Source organism: Streptopelia decaocto (assembly GCF_964273445.1).
Source record: "Streptopelia decaocto genome assembly, chromosome: 1".
Taxonomy (NCBI): domain Eukaryota; kingdom Metazoa; phylum Chordata; class Aves; order Columbiformes; family Columbidae; genus Streptopelia; species Streptopelia decaocto.
In genome coordinates, this window is record NC_138663.1 from 14486912 (window position 1) to 14509299 (window position 22388).

At 38.3% G+C, this 22388-nt stretch overlaps 1 protein-coding gene across 4 annotated transcripts in view; it reads right to left on the bottom strand.

Moving 5' to 3' along the window:
• The window catches only part of ORC5 (origin recognition complex subunit 5), a 73874-nt gene that overhangs the window by 12664 nt on the left and 38822 nt on the right, over positions 1–22388 (bottom strand). The window contains exon 15 of one of the 4 annotated variants that reach the window (XM_082069855.1): positions 21302–21816. The exons of the other annotated variants lie outside the window; for them this stretch is intronic. Within the exon in view, the coding sequence (XP_081925981.1) occupies positions 21802–21816 (15 nt within the window). The 3' untranslated portion in view covers positions 21302–21801. Of the gene's footprint in view, positions 1–21301; positions 21817–22388 lie in introns of those variants that run through there. 4 annotated transcript variants of the gene reach the window in all.

The following is a 22388-nucleotide window of genomic DNA, read 5'->3' on the forward strand; positions in this document are numbered from 1 at the left end:
TTCCTTGATCCTTCTGTTTTTAGAAGAAATGTTTATTTACCCTCAAGTACATGACCTTGAAATTTCACGCTGTTAAACCCACTCGGTTTGTATCATACTCACCACCTTCAAGATACATCTTGAATGTCTTCATAGCAAAACAGTTTGCTAAGCTCACGGCGTACAGCCTTGAATTTTACACTACAAAATTCTTCTGGTTTCTACTATGCAAGTCACAAGAGTCATTCTCATACGGTGTTATCCTCACTGTATAATCAGTGTTCACCACTTCTTATTCCACTCAGCCTTACTTTTTGTGTCCCATTTACATGAAATAATATTAGATTAAGAGTCTTGCCAATTTCATAGACTTGTTCAAGGGATAAATGTGCGTCTTTTGCTTTTTTCCTTTTCCCCTCCTCCCTTTGTGCACCATCCCACCTCTCCTGTCTTTCAGACCAAGGAACACTTCCTGCTACTAGAAGCCGCTGTATTTCTAGCACGTTCTCCTGTGATTTGCTTCCTTGTGGCTTTTCTCTTCAATCTCAGGTGAAGCAAAGGTATTTATTCTTTTGAGAAGACACTTCCTCACCTTGCCCTAGAATTCATATTCATCTTTTAGAATCAGCTCGTTTCAATTAGCAGTCTGTCTCCTTGTTGTTTTTTTTGTTCAGTGACTCTGACTCGCTGCAAACCTTGACTCATCAGAGCAGCATCCTTCCATCTCTGTGCTTTCTCATTACCTCTATTCCTCACATCTTCTCTTCCCAAAAACTCTTATTTAAAAACAACAACAACAAACACCATGATAGTTTTTTAAAGTGGTGACACTGAAACAAGACCCAAGAAACATCTCAGGACACTAAAAAGGCTGCTTAAAGGCAAAAACAAAACTCAGAATGAGGTATTTCTTCATCTTAATTTGTAGTTAATCTGTGACATACTTTACAACCGAAAATTCAGCGAGGTGGTAAAAGGGTTTTATGGATTTAAGAAAGCAACTGGACACATTCACAGAAGGAAATACAACCACAGGCTGATGAACACAAAGAACATCAACTCCGTGGCAAGCTTTTAAGCCACAGGTAATAAGAAGCTGTAACATATACCAAAGTCGTCCTCTGCTTGCCCATCTTACATTTTTCCTGCATGTCTGATATTAATCAGAAGTGGTCAGTTTTACTGTCTTATAAGTAAAACAGTGGGTAAACTCACGTTAGGTCTCACTTAATGTGGCTGTTATAATGGATCCACCAAAGGTAAGGTATATATCTGCATCTTCTACATCCTATATGTCCTACCACTTTGTGTTCCCCCTTCACCCTTGGGTGTCTGCAAGGGCTCTGTCACTATTAATTACTGTATTCCCTTAATAATCTTCTGTCTTAAGAATATATATATATATGATGAAAATCCAGCTTCCCCCACCATCTTCTGGAAAACTTCTTGGTATCTCAAAAGCATTTGCACAGATTAGCCCAGCCCACTCACTGTTACAGTAACATCGCTTTTTAAAAGCAGTCCAATAATTTATTCATTTTAGAACTATTATTAAAGGAGTAATTCAAAGTATTAATGAATTTCCTTTCTCTTCATTATTTTTATTCAATATACAAATTAGGAAAAAGCCCCTTTTTTCTCTTAGCACATTTACTTAGCATTATTCAATTTGCTTAAGGAGAAAAAGGAAAATAAAAGGCAATTCACAACAGTCTTTGCCTCACTCTGCTCATCAATTTGAAACAAAAAACTATAAAAAGCTCTACAGACTGATGCATGGATAAATCAGCATTTCTAAGTCAGTTCCCTCACTTTGAGGATCAATTAAAATACTCCATAATGCCCTGAAAGTCATGCTAGGAATTTGCTTCATGTGGTATTTTCTGATAGGATCAAATTATTTTCAGCACCTGAGGATGTATTTGGAAATATTTTCAGAAATTTCTTAAGACTCCTGCAACTGGTCATGGAGGGAGTTTATTTTGAACCTCCAAACCAGGCAAAACCAAGGCTTGAATGCACTTGCGATGTGTTGGACGTGCATGCATTGAATTTAGTCCGTAACAACCTGGGAAAGGCCAGTCCTAAGCAGAAGAACCACAGATACGAATCATAGACAGATAACTCAAAAGTACTTGCCTTTCTATTTCATACTTAAAAATCAGAGCAACCAAAGATGGTAACAGATGGTCAAAGAAACACTTGGGGAAGACATTCATAGTTAATTACTGAAGTCAGGTAGCTTCATTAAGCGGATGCCAGACAAAGTGCTTCTTAGAAGATGAGATGGGCGACACGAGACTGTTTTCCAGCAGCAAACCTTTGTGTGCTGACCAAGTGTATAACCTTAAATCCATAAATCTAGAAAATCTTCACTGTTTTTTCGGTCCTTCATTTATAAGATTTCTGTCCCACAATGGCAGAACTTCTAGACATTGCAAGATAAGTTCTATCAATAACAGAAAAAAGTAACCTTAAAAATACTACCAAGTATCTGTGATATTGATAGGACTTGATATGCTTACAGGAGGCCCCAAAATTTGCAGTGCTATCTCAGTAAGTGTACACAGAGTTACCAGCCTTCTACTGCTATGTGAAGTTTTGTTTGCAAATATGATTTTGTATTGAAAGAATAATTAAAGCAACAGGATTTCTAACACGTCCTGATGACAAAAAACAGTACTCTGTATATGCCATGAGCAGAAATAATGAAATTAAAGGAGACCTCTCATAATCAGATGTTTGGGAGTATCTTCTGAGACTAAATCACCTTGCTTTCTCCAAGAAAGACAAAGATTTTCAACACATCTTAAATGCAGCCTATTTTTGGATAATTATGACAATTAAGTGTTGAAAGAATATTGATCCAAATCTTGTACCAAACCCCAATATATTAAGAATTTTTAATTAAAACAACCACTCCAAAAAGATTTTACCCTAATACTTCTGAGATGCAAAAATCAGACATTCTAACCACAAGGCTGGACAAATGGTAAAATACACCGTAGGCTGGAGTGGGAATCTTCTCTGAGAAAATGACAATTTAAAGATGATACATTTATTTTGTATCTTAAGATTACTAAACCAATTCTTCACAGACTTTCCACAGTAGTGCCCTGAAGTCTGCAATCAACACTGTATTCATTGTGACTACACAAAATTCTGCATATTTTAGTGGTTCCACAGTCAGAATACATAGTAACAAAAATAAAAATAGGAACAACTTGTATCAATCACTAAAGTCCATAAGTACATCATGCTGGTAAAAAAACAAAGATCCCTCCTGGCCCAATATGCCATTTCTTGAAAGGAGCAGCAAAGGATGCTATAACAAAATTGTAAGTGAAATAATTTCCCCACCATACATAACTGGCTCCTAGTAATCTTCATTTCAGAGACTTCAGTAATTAGGTGTGAAATCATTCACACATATGGATCTGACTTGTTGAAATATGACATTTCATGTTGCTCTTGCATTGTCAAACTGGAGCTAAAAAGACTGTTGAATTGTGACGTTAATGCACCAAATCAACACATCAGAGGAGAATTCTATTATAAGGTTGCACATTAACACCAAGAAATTAGAAACAACAATACTACCTAGCTCTCAGCAAGAGCTGCATATTGAGTCAAACTAGCTTTTATGCCATACAATGGAGATAAAAAAAAGAATCTGATTTAAAGCATGCACTTTCATATAAGAAAGTAATTTGATTTGGTATGTGATGTTGGATCCTGGACAAGCCAACGGCTACAAAGCTCATACAACAGCAACTGAGAGCAACAGTCACTCTTCCGTTCAAAATCTTCCTTTACAAAGCCAGAACATTTAAGTTTATATTGGTGTATCTTTGTTCACATGTACCCTTAAGCAGAACAAGGATGAACACAGGTTCAGGTTCCAGGTTGGCCAACTATCACCACATACCAGGAGCGAAGAAAGGACTCGGTAAAGTTGCTCTTCTCAGCAGTGGGAAATGGGCAGATCTGGGACCTTCCCTCCCAGAGTGTACCCGCAAAGCAAATACTTGTCCTCAAGGAGAATATTCTGCTCTGACTCAGTAAATCTGTGGCAGTTTGGTCCTGCCAGGAGCAAGAGAAAGACAAGGATGAAGGCTGTCACCAAGGAAGTCAATTCACCCCTCTATTTGCTTGAAAACCAATGAAACTCTGGAGACACTCAAAACCCGCCTGGACACATTCCTGTGTAACCTCATCTGGGTGTTCCTGCTCCGGCAGGGGGATCGGACTGGATGATCTTTTGAGGTCCCTTCCCATCCCTAACGTTCTGTGACTCTGTGAAACTCTAATGTAACAGCACGAAGCTGATGGCTGTAACCTACAGTGAGAAATTTTCATTTTATCTAAAAAAATCTATAACTATAATTTAAGTTTAGGTTTACTACAACAGAGGCTATAAACTTACAACATCCATTTGTATTAGTCACTCTACAGCAAGTAAAGCTTTCAGTCATCCGTGATTTGATAAGTCATGAAATATTAACAATTGAAGTTCAGTGACCCATTAAATACGTTAGATGCAATTGCAAAAGATATCTATAAATATCTCTATACCTCTTGCATAGATGATCCTGCAAAGCAGTCGTAACTACCAGTTTTCCACCTTTTATTCAGTTATCCTTGGTTTTATCATATAAAGAGCATGAAACATCATCTGTCAGCATGAAACATCATCTGTCAGCAATTAATTGGAAAGGAAAAAACCCTTTTTCGAACACAACACCTTTTTTTTTTAATGCAGTTCCCATCACCCTTTAACGCAACTGTGAAATTCTACCAGTTATACCACATATCACTCAGCTTTTCTAACCTGCAGAAAACCAGTTTCTGGCAGCCACATGTTTGGCAAATGCATGTGTTGGGTAACAAAGTCAGCAGCCAACCCGGGCAACCAAAGAACCAGTGAAGCAGTGTGCTGGCACATCTGTCATCAGTGCTGGACACTGAATTTAACTGCCCTGTATCTGTACACAAGTGATAAGCAGGAAGGGAATGGTCAGGTTGGAATGGGGGAAGAGATAAATTTTGTATCAAATACTATTACACTTCAAGAAATCCCCTGGGATTGTTTTGCTCTTTGGAGCAGTGACTATATATGTGTTCCATTTAAATACCTACAAAGGGAAGTATTGCTTAGGAACAGTACTCAGTCAATCAGTATTTCTCCTGCCTTTATGGAATTCAAGGATAAAATCATTTAGATGGACAGAAACACTGAAAGACACAACCTCCCCAAAGATTCTTAAAGACATCTTGCTATATACATTGAGCTAAAATTTGTGGAGTTACTAAACATTGACTACATGGTTCCTACATCATCACAAATCATTTATGGATCAACACAGTCTAAAATACTAATGTGCCACACAAGGCAATTCCCAGGTAATTCAGGAATAGATAAAAGCATAAAAGAACCTACACAAGTTGTCCTATTTTAGTTTCAGTGGACTACAGTGCAATCAAGAAACATAATTTCTCAGGTTTCCGTGACTATATAACGTATTTATTTTTGCAGTTGATGGTTATGATTGCCATTGTAATTTTTGAATAATCATTTTGTCAAGACTTTTCTGTAATATTCAGTGATTATAAATCTGATTTTTCAAATGTTAATATTAAATCACCATAAAAAGGCTTGATCACCCCAAAAGTACTACATCAATCACTAAACTCTGAAAAATTCATACAAGACATCAACCGAAATATGCACAAAAGCAGGAAAGAATCAAGCAATCAACAAAGCCTTTTGATCTCATGGATGAAAGACAGTCACCCTCCTACTAACACAGCTATTTGCCTACTGGAGTGACAAAATGCAAGAGAAAAACAAAACTGAAGAAACAGAGGGGAAGCAGTAATGATTTGGCAAATAAACTGCTAAGGTCTGATGAAAAGCTACTTGTCGTTCCAATTGACTGTGCTACGTCCTGAACACTTTTCCACCTCCCTGGAGGCCTTTCATGTAAGCTGTACATAATGGATAGGTAGCTCCCAAGGCTATCTTCTGGAATCTCTTCAGTAAGCAGAAACATAAGTATTCCTCAACTGTATTTTAACCTGTCCACAGCAGAATCTGCATTGTAGTCAATAAATGTTGAAAAAATTGTATCAGAATCAACTGATCAAGCAGTGTTGTTATCAGTCTGCTATTCCTCAGTAAGAGAAACTCAAGCAGCACAGACCAAAATGCTGTCTGGGGTATACTCTGCTTGAAAATATTTATGCTGGACGCCTTTCCCTCTCTGTCACCGAAGACTCAGATCTGCTTTGCAAGAACTTCTCAATGTATCTTGTTCAAGATGACACATTAAAAATAGAAGACAGGCCAGGTGACTACCGCCAGGAGTTGCTTATTGGATTAGGACATCAGACCATTTCCTTGAGGTGTCTGGCAGCCTGCACCCTCTTAAGGGCTGTATTAAATTTTACTACTAGAAGTAACATTGTACAAAGTAGCAGCACAGATCTCCTCCAACCTAACCAGTTGTCATGGTTTAACCCCACCAGGCAGCTCAGCACCACGCGGCTGCTCATTCCCTCCCTCCCTCCCAGTGGGACGGGGGACAGAATCAGAAGAGTAAAAGTGAGAAAACTCAGGGGTTGAGATAAAGACAGTTTAACAGGTAACGCAAAAGCCACGCACACAAACAAAGCAAAACAAGGAATTCATCAGCTGTTTCCCCTGGGCAGGCAGGTGTTCTGCCATCTCCAGGACAGCAGGGCTGCATCACACGTAATGGCTACTTGGGAAGACAAACACCATCACTTCGAATGCACCCCCTTCCTTCTTCTTCCTCCAAAATATATACTGACCATGACATCCCATGGTGTGGAGTTTCCCTTTGGCCAGTTGGGGTCAGCTGTCCTGGCTGTGCCCCCTTCCCAGCTCCTTGTGCACCCCCAGCCCACTGGCTGAAAAGTCCTTGACTTGGTATAAACATTGCTTGGCAACAACCCAAACATCAGTGTATCCTCAACATTCTTCTCATGCTAAATCCAAAACACAGCGCTATATCAGCTACTGGGAAGAAAATTAACTCTATCCCAGCTGAAACCAGGACACCATTGTTCAAAACTAAAGCTACAAAACTATCTTTGCACATCTGGTCCCGCAGAAGCATTACATGTCATTAAAACTTGATTGATTTTGTCTGGGAAGTGTACCAAGACTTCAACATCTCAAGAATAATTTTAAGACCCTAATCTCAGGAACTGCATTTCTAAGACATAATTTTGTACTTAAAAATAAAGTTAAATAGAAAGAAGAAAAAAGAACAGAACAAATGTTTATATAAAGATTTTCCTGTCTCTAAAACTGTTCTTAATTTATTTTATAACAGAGAAATTGTGCAATATGAATGCTACCATGGTAACAACTCACTTTATTGAACAAGAGAGAAAATAATTATCCCAAACCTGCATATCATGCAAGCACATGCAGTAAATTTAGTGCTGCCCTTTTTCCCCTTACTATTTTTCTTCTTGCAAAGAGAAATAGATTTTGAATTTATACCTTCTAGCAAGCCAGGCATCATTTTGCTTCTCCCTCCCACTTCTTTGTATATTTTACACCTCTTGAGTGCATGATGTGAAGGACCCAGTTACTTACAAAAAGAGAAAGGGATTAATGAATCAGAAATGCTCTTCCCCCTCCTGAGTTAAGTACAGAAGACTCCTATGTAAATGCTTCACACATTTAAAAAAAATGAAGCCCTAAGGCAAGCACAGCACATGCTTAGTATTCACTCAGTATACTTAAACAGGAACCCTTAGATTTATAGTAAACCAAAAGTTATTCATCTCCAGACATAGATGAAAACTGATTTCACTGTTCTGTCCAAATATTCTTTGTGATGTTGTGTTTGTGAACATATTGTTATATTTTATATACAAGGGACTGTAATATTTTCAGAAGAACTGCACGGATTTAGCCATACAAATCCAATTAATCTCAATAGAAGTTGTATGGCTAAATCCCTGTGCTCAGCTTTGACATTTTGGAAGCAGTGGGGGAGGTTTTTCAAGCAGAGAATATGTATTATATAAAACTCAGTTTTCTCAAAGAGAAATAAAATTGCATGTAGATACTTACAGATATCAACAAACATATTTATGTGACGGTTAAAAAAATCACATTCCTAGCAAAGCAGGCAGTGATTTCCACAGAAGTCTATCGTACCAAAAATAACAGTATTATCCTGCAGCCTATGAGATAAAACTAATCACATGTACATATTAGTTGGATAAATTATTCTCACTTTACCTTCAGTTTTGATCTTTTTACTTCATTTGCAGTGGATTTGCCTGTCTGATATAAAATGTTAAGGAATGAATTTAATCTTGTGTTCACAGCTAGAGGATAGCCAAAACAATGTGTTTGGGATACATAAAATTCGTGGTTTTGAAAGGTCAATTTAAGGAAATGTGTACTGTTATGGTGTGTCCTTCATAAATACACACATATACACCTAAATATATTTAATACCTCCCTATGAAGCTCTTACAGAAAATGAAAGCATAATTCCATTAGTTTAACAGTTAAAACTTATAATTCCATATAAAAAAGGCTACCCTTAGCTGCCATCTTTCTTGTCCAAAAGTCCTCAACAACCAATACCAGGATGTTACTTCATAAATATCAACTGGCTGCTCTCCATCTTAAGAAACATAAAAACAAACCCACAAGCGATGGATGTTTCCAATATAGCAGCTGCATAGTTAAATCCCAAGAGTGTTGCAGCTATAGAAGAGATATAACGTCTTGTTTTAAAATACTTTAGGTTTTGCATTTGATAGTACTTTTCATATGGACACTTGGGTTTTTTTCCCCAGTTCAAGCATAATTTAGCCAGTGGAGATTCAAGGGGTTTTCTTGTTTTGATTGGGTTTTTTTGTTTGTTTTTTTTTAAAGAGAAAGCAAGTGAACTTTTGGGAATTAGCTGGGCATATGAAGTAGTTAACAAGCAACTAAATGATAAGAATAAATTCACCCAACAAAAGCCATCACGCTGCAGTTTCTTTTTCCTGTGTATGCACAGCTTGGCTGGTTGCTCGCAGGAAGGTTTAGCCCACATGCTAGTTGGAAAGTTTTATTTAAAGCTTGTTATATTTCAAATTTATCATGACCATTCAAGTACCGTATTCTCAAATAGAGGAATGATAACTACACTTTTTGCCTGAAAAGGATGATAATGCTGTTACTTCATAATCAAATAATGCCATTAGAAATAGAAACATTGCTATATAACTGTAAAGTAACATTTTTCTGCAGTCGTATGTTCTGAAAGCCTTATAAATGTGACTTAAAACAAGCTTACAAAAGACAAAAAATACGCGTCATCAATTGGGATGATATCTGAAATAGTGTTTAATATTTAAATAGACTTAAATAAGAAATTGTTTTGTGAGGAAGACTTTTATCCATTAACATTTCTCAAGGCAAAAACCTCAGAAATCCCCCTGCCTGTGTCTCTTACAGCTTCAGCTACTTCGAGCCCCTTCACAACTCAGAATCACCGAATGTCTGAGGTTGGCAGGGACCTCAGGAAGTCACCTGGTCCAACCCTCCTGCTCAGGCAGGGCCACCTAGAGCAGGTTGCTCAGGACCATGTCCACACAGCTTTTGAATATCTCCAAGGATGGAGACCACCACTGCTCTGGGCAATCAGGGCCAGTGCTCAGTGACCCTCACAGTGAAAATGTGTTTCCTGATGCTCAGAGGGAATCTCCTGTATTTTAGTTTGGGACCATTGCGTCTGGTCCTGTCACTGGGCACCACTGAGAGGAGCCTGGCTCTGCCTTCATTGCACACTCCCTTCAGCTATTTACATATGTTGATAAGATGCCTCTGAGCGTTCTCCTCTCCAGGTAGAACAGTCTTGGTGCATTCAGCCTTTCCTCATAGGAGAGATGCTCCAGTGCCTTCACCATCTTTGTAGCCCTTCATTGGACTCTCTCCAGTATGTCCATGTCTCTCTTGTACTGGGGAGTCCAGAACTGGACATGGTACTCCAGTTGTGGTACTCACCAGTGCTGAGGAGAGCAACAACTCCTTCCAGTTGCTTGTTACATCCCTTTACACTCCGCAGTGAAAAGCAGATGCACTGCATATGAAGTACATGCTAAAGATCACCACATCCAAACATATTAAGTACTTGGGCAATGCAGCCTTATCAAGAGTTAACCTCAACAACTGATGCTCCACACAAAACAATGTTTGGATGTGGAGGAATGTACAACAACTCAATAACAATTTATTGGGTTTATTTTCTGGTTTATCTTCTATTTCTAGTTGCGGGGTGGGAGGCTGTTTGTTTTTGCTGTTTTTGGGTTTTTTTTTGTTGTTTTGGTTTTGGTGTTTGTGGGAGGGGTTTTGTCTTTTGTTTGGTTTGGGGTTTTGTTTGGTGTTTTTAAGATATAAACCAAATCCTTCTTTAAAAGAAAGAAGAAAATCTAGAAAACTAAAACAAGCATGAGATGCCCATGTAGCCTCCTCTGAACAAACCTTCCTGGTGGTCTTTTATAATAGTAGCTTGTTGAAGAAATCAAGGATGAAACACAGTCAGCAGCTATTGCCTCACAAATAAACTGTTAGTTATTAATTCAGAAATGTAATTGACTAAGGAAGACTCTCACATTTCTGCCAGAGTGCAATCCACAAAAAAAACGTGTCTCCCAGCTTTTAGACTGGCTCATCACCAGCCAGAGCCCGAGTTACAGTTCCCAGTAGCAGAAAGAAGCCTATTCAAAACAGCACAATTAATTTAACTAAAAAAAGAACCACAACCAGAGAGAAATGGATTAAAAACCAACAAAACCCTATATACATATGGTGTGATCTGAGACTTGCCTTGTTAACATTCCACTTTTTGCAGCCACAGGGTGAAGCACTTGCTGATACTGCCTGAGTGCAAGTGCTGCCTCTGACACTAAGACCTGAATCCTTCCCCCTCTCCAGCACAACTCAAGGCTGAATTCAAGTATTGTTCCTCTCATCACAAAGCCACTGAAAGAAAGGCCCTGCCAGGTTCTCAGAAAGCTGGGGAAAGGCTTAACTGTGTTTAACCCTTTGGGCTCCCTGGAACCAACCTCAGGAGATTCTCTGGTGCAAGGGATGCACACAGCACCCATAATTCTCATGTTCCTCCTGTTAAATGCTGTAGTATTTGAAAATGACACAGAGGACATGGGCACAGAGCATGGAAATGGTGCTACGGAACAGGAAAGTTTAATTTGCTTCAGTGTGATCAGGTGTTACAATTCTCCTATAAACATCTAATGGCAGGACTACTGATGTATTATGCTATTAACAACTATTCACTTTGTTTTTTCCTCCAAAAGATAAATGTATTCAGCTTTCCAAATCTGTTCCACAGGTTCTCTGTAACAGGAGAACCCAATAATGTCATGGATTGACAAGGAAGGCAGCTGTGCCCAAAAATACACTTTTTACCATTTCAATTATAGGACCATTCATTATTCACAATAAATATATGCTGCTGCATTCCTTGTACTCAGAATGGGAAGTAAATATAGCAGTATATATGTTATGTTTATGGATGTCCAGTTTATCACAGCTGCAACTCAGTATTTATATCTGACAAAGAAAAAGCTGAGACAAAGAAAAAGAAGTATCTCAACTACTGATGAAAGTGAGTGATGAGTGACAAATCTTATTTAAACAAGAGATTAGACTTACATTCAGAAGAAAAACACTAGTAACTTAAACTGCGACATCAAAATACCTGACGTAGGCAAAGATTCTAGGGACACAAACAGAATTACCACTATTCTGAAGTCAGCTCCTCAGTAAAGACGCAGCCCAGACATTAGAAGTTATCACAGCTGTATTTTTAGCCGAAGTATTAAGTCTGCCACCTTAACCCCTATATGGAATTAATTAACTTCACAAAAAGATAGCCTATTTTAGCACAGCTTAAATGGCTTTCCAAACGGATATGCAAACGTTTCATTTTCTTCTACAGTTTAAGACTAAATTGTGTATTTTTAAGTTTCGTCACTTAATATCACATCCTCTTTCCTTGAACCTAGATCACTGTAGGAATGTACAGTAAAAGTGTCCTGTCCTAACAGGCATTTATAAAGTTGATCAAGCTGATGTGTGTGTGTCATTTTTTATAACGTACTCAACTATGATTACGTAGAAAATCTAAAAATACAATTCAAAAAAGACAAAATTCCGCATTTTCAGAAGCTAAAAAATTTAACCTTCCACGTCTCCACTTACGAGCAGTGGGCAATCAGAAGATGCCCATACTGTGCCAGTGACTTCAGCTACAGAATAGCCCTGTATTAAGGATATATCTTGCATGTGGTGTGTGTCTGGAACACAGGGCTAGTTCCAGAATTCCTCCAGAACAGAGCTTGTTTGCTTTAACATCACTGCAAAACAAAGCAACCTTAAAACAAGAAAAACAAAAACAACAAAACCCCACACCACAAAAAAACCCAGGAGACGAAGAATACATGGTGGAACTTTTATGCTCCTTGTTTCCAGTTCCTGCCCTTTCCTCTTTAAAACATGTTAGGGTTTAACACCAAAATGAGCAGCTTTTTGCTTACTACCTAAGCAAACCAAATTGAAAGTATTACAAAGATGACAGTGACTGACAGTTACATGATGACACACCTGACATCTGCCAATACTTCTTTCCTCATTCATGTAGGTTTTGGGTTTTTTTTTTGTTTGCTTGTTTTTTTTCCCAGAAGACTATAGTATTTATTAGTTCAACTATTCCTATTTCAACATGCAGGAAAAGTTGTTTAACTAGCTTTCTAACATTTGGTTGTAAAATAAGAGTTAACTCATTTTAAACAAATTAAACCCCTGAGTTTCAGTATTTTTATTCATATGAATATGACCTTAAGCAAGCTTATCATCTGATGCAATAGATACTTCATAGGGACAGCACTTCTAAAGGTACTACAGATAAGAATATCGTTCCGCTCATGAGACAGAGGGAGTTAAATCATGAAATATTCAGTTTTAATTAAGATTACTGTATCAAAGGCAAGGCTTAATGCAGAATTGAAGCAAGGATCAAGGTTAATGTCTATTCTAAAGCAAATTTACATAAATTATGTTTCACTAGTGTACCATAACTCTTTATTTTGTCAATTTATACAATGTGAGATCATAGAAATTAGAGATGGAAAACCTCTATTAAGTCATCTTCTCTCTCCTCCCTCCAGTGCAGAATTCTTTCCTCCAGTTTACTTCCAAATGCTTCGTCCACTGTCATTTTCAATAGCTCAAGCGGTCAGGCATTCCACTGACACTTCAGGGGAGACTATTACACACTTTAACATCTCCCATAGAAAGGGGTTTTTATGGTATTCAAAGCTAAGATCCCCCTCATCTTTCATTACTCCTACTCAGACCTCTTTGGACTCCTCTAAACGAATCGTTTCTTGGCATTTGAAGGCTATAAATACTTTCAGACATTTTCATCATCCCCTGGTAGCTATTTAGCCAAATTAGTGTAGGGATCATCTCTCTTCATCTCAAATTCACCAAGCACACAGATAGCTATAAGTAATAATTACATGTGTTCATTTCCTTTAATCTTTCTTCACAAGCCGTTCCCTTCTAGCCTTTAATTTTTGCCACTCTTCATGCCTACATCTTCTTTTAAGTGTTACTGCTTTCCAATTATTTTCCTTTCTCTGAACAGCTGTATTTCAGGTCATTTCCACTTACACATGCTAGACTGAATTTACACTTCACCCTGACTTTTCACTGAGTTACGCAGGTTTTTGGTGTGTTGATTTTTTTTTTCTAGTAAAACATCACACTCAAATCTCTCCTCTGTTCATGTCAAACAGCTACAGAGAACTATAAAATTACCTGCACCAGAGACTAGCATTTACCTTATTAAACATATAAGCATAAGTGCCCAATAAATTCAAACTATTTACATTATTTATTTTGATTTTTGCTCTGTTTTTTAAGATTTAAGGCACCATCAATTAGGGGCAGTCTGAAATACCTTTGGTTTTCAGAGTGCAGATAATTAACCTTTTTTAGTTTGTATTTGTCTTTTCTAGTATCTGTATAAACACTTATATCAGCAAGAAAGCAAAATCAAGACTTCAAGCGTTATTTTTTTCTCTCTTATCATATTGATGACTCCCATCATGTTTGCTCCTTTTCTTCCTGACCACTCCAACACACCAAGCTATCACCAGTGCCTGAGCACAATGTAAAGTCAGAAAAGCCTCACCTGAGCCAGACTGAGACAGCTTCGCTCTCATCATATGGCAGTCTGGCTCACTGAAGTGAATTCCAGACACTGAGCAGAATTTAAAAATGGCTATTTTTGGTATAGGAGATGAGAATAAGATATTATTGCTTTGAGTAGGTGTTAATCTAATCATATAAGTAATTAATGGAGATTTCTTTTCTGTTAAGGAGATACTCTCATGCTAACTCTCCGCCCGTACCTCTTGATTTCTCCCAGTCGTTAGCCTGGAGAAGAGAAGGCTGAGAGGGGATCTTATTTATGCTTATAAATATCTCAAGGGTGGGTGTCAAGAGGATGGACCAGACTCCTTTCAGTGGTGCCCAATGACAGGATGAGGGGCAACAGGCACAGACTGAAGCACAGGAGGTTCCATCTGAACATGAGGAGAAACTTCTGTACTTTGAGGGTGCCAGAGCCCTGGAACAGGCTGCACAGAGAGGTTGTGGAGTCTTCTTCCCTGGAGACATTCAAACCCGCCTGGACACATTCCTGTGTGATCTGCTCTGGTGAACCTGCTTTAGCAGGCGGGTTGGACTAGATGATCTCCAGAGGTCTCTCCAACCCCAACTATTCTGTGATTAAGAAGTGGTTTGGTTCTGGTCACAGCTGCAGAAAACATGTTAAATTCAGTGGTCAAATAGTACTCCCCAGACTGGTGCCTTGACATGCCTACCACATGGTTAAAAACAGCAAGGTCTCAATGCTTTTTGCTTTGCCTAGGAGGGAAGGGAAATGCAGACCAAGCATGTGTTGACTGGCAGACCAGCCGACCAGCTCCAGTCAGACGCCACATGCTTCCAGTTACCCATCCTTCCCCTTCACTACTTCTGCTGGTGGCCCAATGCATTTTATGATACAGGCTGGTAACTATGTCAAAAGCCATATCAAAAGCTCATTAGTATCCAGAATGAAGTTAAGTGGCAAATCTCTGTCACTATTAGCTAATAGACAGTCAGTTAAAATCAAAAGATAGATTTATCAGGATACAACTAAAAAGCAATCGAGAGATTATGCCACTGATGCCCCTGCTATACCTGTCCAGTGAATCAGAACAGATTACTTCAGTCTCCCAGTCTTCTAGAACGTCAGTCTAACATCTTTCACAAGCACTACAGTCACACAAGTTATTAAAAAGCTTTCCTCTAAACCATCAGTGTTATACATCCATTAGAGGCCACTCCAGGCTAGAAAATATCTGTTGTAAAAAGTCTTCCTAGGCCATACGCTACTAATAAATAAAAAACACGGGAAAAGATAATTTTGTAACAACAATCTTCAGTTTTCTTCTCATGTCTGTGTGGTAAACTCTTAAGTCAATCTGTTTTTCTCTCTGTATCAACTACAACTTTTTTTTCGTGTCAACTACACATTACTTCATCTTTCAACCTTCTTTTTCGGCGTTCTCTTTCATATTTCTTGCCTAGATACCTAGAACATGGAAGTTCCTCTTGTTCATTTTATATAGGTCACAGATAGTCTACAACACATCCAGCATTCCTCAATTATTAAACTACATCAACTTGGGTCTTCATCTTCTCTATCTATGCATTTTAATAAATATTCCAGCTACCACCCCTCGTATTTTTTTAAACTCACTACTAACCAGAGTGTGAATTCAGAACCTTTCAGAAGACACAGATGTTCCATCTGTATATTCTGCTCCTCATACCGGAATGCTTTAAAAAGTTCACAAAAGGATGATGAATTTCCCACAGTCCATTTGTACTATATTTCAAAATAAAACACATGTAAAACATGCACACTAAAAATACCTTCAATACTCTGCAGGAATTGTTACGACAATGTGGCATTCTGCCATTTTAGAAATGGCAACATATACACATTTTTAAATCATATTCAGAAATAAATAATGGTTATAAAACAACACAATGATTTAATGGTTAAAATACAGAAGTTTTGGTGCAGAGATTTTTTTTTTCAAAAGAGAGCTTTCTCTATATGGATAACAACAGGGTAATGTATGTTCATCTGAATTAAGTTCAAGTGGCCTCCTGACACATTAATGAAACACACAGATCAGCACCTGCATTTGGCTCATCAAAACTAGATCTGTCTTCAAGTATTTCAATTTTATTTCAGTTGTTAAGCTGTGCCCAAAAATCCACTCTGAATAAGCTAAGTCATAATTTGAAATTTTACCTCTAAAACATTTCCTGAACTTTAAATAACTGGCCTTTCATTTTTTTTGTAATTCTTCTATGAATTCCACTAGCAGAGGTGATACCTTGACTCTTCATATTTTAAAACAACAAAGGTACAAGTTGTTATCTTTCTTGTCATATTTGGCTTTCTCATGTGGAAAAACATGACTTTCAGAGTGCATTCCATAGGACACTGAGTTATTCTATAGTTGCTGTTATTGAAATATGGTTCGAAGAGGTATGGTTCATGTTGCAATTTCAAGGATGTAAAATGACAGAGATCATCATACAGAATTCTGCACAGTCAGTTTCTACCAGGAAAGCCCTGCCATTGAAAAGAGTTTCAGTCTTTTTCTCAGGAATAAATCAAAAGTAGCCCTGCACAAATGGATGGCAAGGCCAACACCAGCTTACCAGCAACGCAGTGCAACCCTGGGCGTGCTCTCCCCAAGTACACAGTGCAACATAACTGGCCAACTTAATCCACAGGAGTCAAAGAATGAGTGGGATGGTGTCGAAATCAATTATTTCCCCTGTTCTGCAAACATTTGGACTAGGAAAATGGTATCCACGAAAGCATCTTTGATAGTGTTTTTTTTGTTTGTTTGTTTTACAAGCAATTCAGAATAATTACTGAGAAAACACCTTTTAGTTAATTTGAAGAACATTGGTTTTATTCCTCAAAGGTAGAAATGCTTTAGATATCTACAATGTAAATATTTGGATCTGAGGCTGTCTTGACTCTATTTCTAGTTGATGGAGCAAAATTGGTACTTTCAGGACACAGATTTTAAAACTTTTCATAAGCAGAGTGGTTTTAGATGCTCATGTCTATACCAGGGTGCAGAGGATGACATTCTCTGTATGCCTATTTCTCTTCAATAACTGGAAAAGCACACTGACTAGCTCAGATATACTTTTACTGTGCAGAAACATATACAGGTAAAACCAACCTCATCCAAAATAATCGCATGATTTCTTGTCATCTGCTCTCCTTTACCTCATGTGAGAAACTAAATCATAAGGTAGTAAGGACAGAGACCTTGTGCAGCACCTAATGCAACTTCAGATATTCAGCACCATTTTCAGCCTTTAAAATATTATTAATAACAATATTGTATGGCATATTCACCTGTTGATTAGCCAAATCACAGGGATTTTTTTTCTAAAAACAGTTTCTTTGGAATCAAGCTTTTCCAAGCCTGAGTGATGGTAGGATTTGGTTTAGCTTCTTATTCTGTCACTCTCCGTATTTTAAACAAGCAATATTTACAATGTTTACTAAGAATATAAACTTCTCATAAGTGAGATTTACTGCTGTCAATTTTCCACACCACTCCTCCAAATATTTTCCAGCTTTCATTTCTATATATGGAAAAGAGTAATTATATAAATTCTTAGGCATTCCTCATCTATCAGGAGGCATTCTTTTGTCAACAAGCCTCAGATTTGAAATTCTCTCTTTTGTATTAACTGTAACGTAGCTGCTCCTTTTGTCCAAGATACTGTGGCAAACCCCACTATCCCCCCTACAAATGAACACAGCAGCAGAGGGTCCTTGGCAGACGAGGGATGTCAAGTAGAAAGTGTGGCAGAATGCAAACCCCCCTCTCTCCCCCTCCCTCCTTCAGTATGGAAGGAGTAGGCACATCTCCCTCTCTCTCTGCTACTTGAGGCTAACAGCTTCTTTTGTTTGGCCCCAGAGCACCCTGGCCAGGGCCATTAGGAGAAGGGAGTGCCGAGGCACCAGTGAGCCAGTGGGCACCTGCAGCCAGTGTGGGGGATGTTTTGGAGGCTTCAGGGGCACCCACAGCCAGTGTGGGGGTGCAGAGAAGCTTCTAGAATGCCTACAATCAGATCTGATCATATAAAAACAGGATTCTTGTCGAGACTCGGCCCATTGTCGTGGGTCTCTCGGAGCACGAGCAAGATGCTGCCACTGAGAGCCCCCCTCCCCGGGATGGAGACTCCGCTTGCCTTGCCACCACGGGTGCGAGTAAAACTTCTCACAGAACTGCGAGTATATTTATACTTTCCGTGCACATTTGCACATGTACTTTCCGTGCTCAATATTAGCACGTGTAAAATTAATCCTCGCAGAATCGCGGGTGTATTTTCCTTCCGTGCACATTTGCACGTGTAACTTTCCATGCTCAATATTAGCACGTGTAAAATTAATCCTCGCACAATCGCGAGTGGCCACCAAGAGCCCCTCGCACAATCGCGACTGTATTTTCCTCCCATGCTTCCACGTAAGCGCGTGTACTTTCCGTGCACATTTGCACGCGTAACTTTCCGTGCTCAATACAAGCACGTGTACTTTAAATTATTTCCTTGCACAATCGCGAGTGGCCGCCGAGAGCCCCTCGCACAATCGCGAGTGTATTTTCCTCCCGTGCTTCCACATAAGCATGTGTAGGACTCAGTGCACACTTGCACGCGTAAGTAAATTAACCCTCGCAGGATTGCGAATGTATTATAAATTTACCCTTGCGCAATCGTGAGTGTACACTTCCCGTACTCACTACGAGCACGTGTATCTCTTTAAAAATAATCCTGCACCGTGTTTAGGCAAGTGTGTACTTCTCCGGGACTCAGGGCCGGCTCCAGCATTGTTTAGAGTGAAGCCACGTGCATGCACACCGTGGACCGCCTGTTGTATTAGTTGCTGCCCCTTAATAATTTTCTTCAACTGATATTCGAACCTTTATTTAAGTCACTTTTGGAGTGCTAAAACCCTGTTTCTCACCGGTTTAATAAAAGTTGTTCTGGACCCTGTTGTCCCTTAAACTAACCTCGGGTTGCCTCCGTGACAGAAAGTCAGTAGCTAGAAGTGACTGCAGCTGGCAGCGCAGAAGCCGTACAAGTACCCACTGAAGTGATCCAGCATATTCTTTAAAGTACCATTTTGCTGCCTTGTCCATGTACGCAGCCTCAGTCCTCTCCAGCCTCATCAAAACAGGAAAGTGTCCCTGGCATAGATACAAAGCTACAGATTTATTTCACATGTGATACAGCAAAATCAGTTGTATTAAGTGACAGGTGGGGTGTAAGCACCTGAAGAGAACATAATATAGACAGGGAAATGTTAAGAGCATGTTAGGCAGGGAGAGTAGGATAGAGACCATATCATAGTCCGTATCAGTAAAAAGAAAATAAAATTATAGCCTACTCTTTGACCAGTGAGTCTGAACCAGCTTTCATGCCCTTACTGAAGTTGCAATTCCATTTCTTACTGTATGTGCAAGGAAGTAAGAGACATTTAATAAGTGAATGCTTGCAAAATTGAGATCTAGACAGGATGTCTGCATCCTTACAACTCCGCTGAAGTAAACAAGAAGGAGCAAGTAAAACCATTTAGGCTAAAAGACAATGCAACAAAAAGTAAAGCAGGTAGAACTGGCCCTGAGTAGTTCTTAAGCCTGGAACTAAACAGCAGTTCTAGTAACCACGGAAGTGAAGAAAGAGGGACACCATATAACTATTTGACCACAAGGGCTGGTTCTAGTTTTGAAGTTGTATTTCACTGAACCAGGTTTTACAACAAATGTTCAATAAAGAGATGGTTCGTTCCCCCAAACAGGTTGCGATTCACAGATAAAATTTATGGAGAGTGTTAATGATGTCACCTGGGAGCTCAACGGGTGTTTTTTCTAGTCTTGTATCTTCCTAGACATATAATCTTAAATCAAGAGATTTGCAAGAGAACTAATGAACTCTACCCTACTTCTATTTGCCTTATCTTAGTGTTGTGTCCTAACTCATTTCTATGAATAGCTGACGATCCTGGAACAGATTATGTGCATACGCTAAATGGTTAAAACAAAGTGATTAAAAAGCTTGTCATATACAGGCTGTTTTTAGACATACATGTTATCAAGAGAGGTTGTGCAGTACTTGCTTAATTAATCTTTGCTGTCTTAACAGATGAGCCAGATGTACTATTATGTTCTTTGTTCTTCCCTAAAGAGGGGATGAGCCGATTATTTATCTCCAAACAATAGGAGTTCATGTACCACGGCGAAGAATTTTTTTTTTTTAATCTGGGAGGCAATTTCTAACAAGCTTCAGCTGCAACTGCTTGATGTAAACACAGTATGCATTTGTTTCTGGAGTATTAAATGATGCTCCTTCCATCAAGTACATGAAACCAATTTCAAAATAAGTATGTAAAGAAAGGGATGGAAAAGACAGAATTTGGAAGAAGGAAAACTCTGTTTCATCTTTCATGTATTCATATTTACTTCCTTTATGCACTAACACATTTTCATAGATAAGTTAAAATTTGAAGCTTCAAATACTGTTTACAAATAATGCACCAAGAGAACAGCAGTTAAAGAAACTGTTGGTTGATGCTACACATTCACTATGTTATATAGCGTGTATTCTAAGACACATGAAGGGCACAAAGGAACAGTAGATTCACAGGGCCATGAGAATTGTTTGTGAAAGTTATTAACAGATTCACAGTTTATTACTACTGTAGCAGACTTGTATGCTTATCTCAAAAATTACATTTTATTTTATTATATTTGAAAAGTACAAGTGTATTGTAAATCAATTTTAGCAAGCCTTAACATACAGCAACTTACTGGTTTATGTAAGTTTGCAAATTCTTAGGGAGATGCTACTGAAATAAAAAAATAAGATTAAATAGCAAGAAAGTTTTGAAATGAGTCATTTTTTCTAGATAAAAAGACAGAACAAATTTAGGAATTCCATTTATCTTCCTTATAAATTCCATCTCATCTGAAGTTCTTGCTCCCTCCCCCTCAATAGTCTTTCTCTTGTCATAACCAAAATTTCTTCCATAAAACTGGTTTTCAATAATTCACAAAAAATTGTCTTCTTAAAGACATTAAGAGTTTTTAAGACACAGATTAAGTGCCAGGTTGGGTACTATTATCAGGAGCTCTCCACAGAAATAAGTTTTCTACCTTAAATTACTGAATATAAAGAATTGAAATAGAATATAATTTGATTAAGAAAGCCTTCCAAGAGACTGTAAAGCTGTACTAACCGTACACCCCCCAAAATGATAAAAAGATCAAACTACACCTAATAGCATAACATAGCTAAAACATAATTTGTTTTTCTGAAAGATCTTTTCCGTATCATCTAAAGCTGGAAGGAATCAAGCATATTGCTTTCTTCATAATTTTAATTAGAAAGTATTACTTGAAATAAGAATCATTTATTTTTATTCACAGCCATGCTGAGACAAAATTAAAAAAATACAGTCGGCTATTTGGTTAAGACTAAGTAACGTTTTCTCATTTCATCTGCTTAACAGAGGGCTTGCTCTCAAGTTGCCACAGTCAGTGCTAAAGCGCTAACCTGTGTCACCACGCTGTGCGTCACATTCAGTTCCCATTTCAACTCATGAATTTCTGCCAGATTTGTCCAGTGACCAATAACAGAAAATGAAAAAATAAGAGTTACTACTTCTTATCACCATCTTCCCAAACCTACTTGAAAATCAACAGTGTCTGACCAATAGATTGCTGTACTTTCTAATCAACAGACAGAGCTACCAAAATAAAGCACGTGGGACACATAATACACCTATAAAAGAATACAGGCATTAGGATCAAACACAACAGTAATAAAAAAAATTTATCACACTTACAAAAAAATGCAGCTAGCAAGTTGCCAATTGCTAAGAAACTTGTTCTAACAATTTAAAAAAATATTTTAGATAAGGGCAATGATGGAGACATGGGATCAAACGCTTGCATTAGAAAGTCACATGGAGAAGAAACCTGCAGAGGATGTACAAATTATATATGAATGTTGTATATGACATTATATAAGACTAACAAAAACACTGTGAAGGCAAGAGGTGCCGATATATCTTCAGTCACTGAAAAAGGAGAAGTTTATTTGAACCAGTAGTGAGAACGAGATAACCCCAGACTCTATGGTTTATATTCAATCATTCCTGTCATTGGGAGGCCATGAA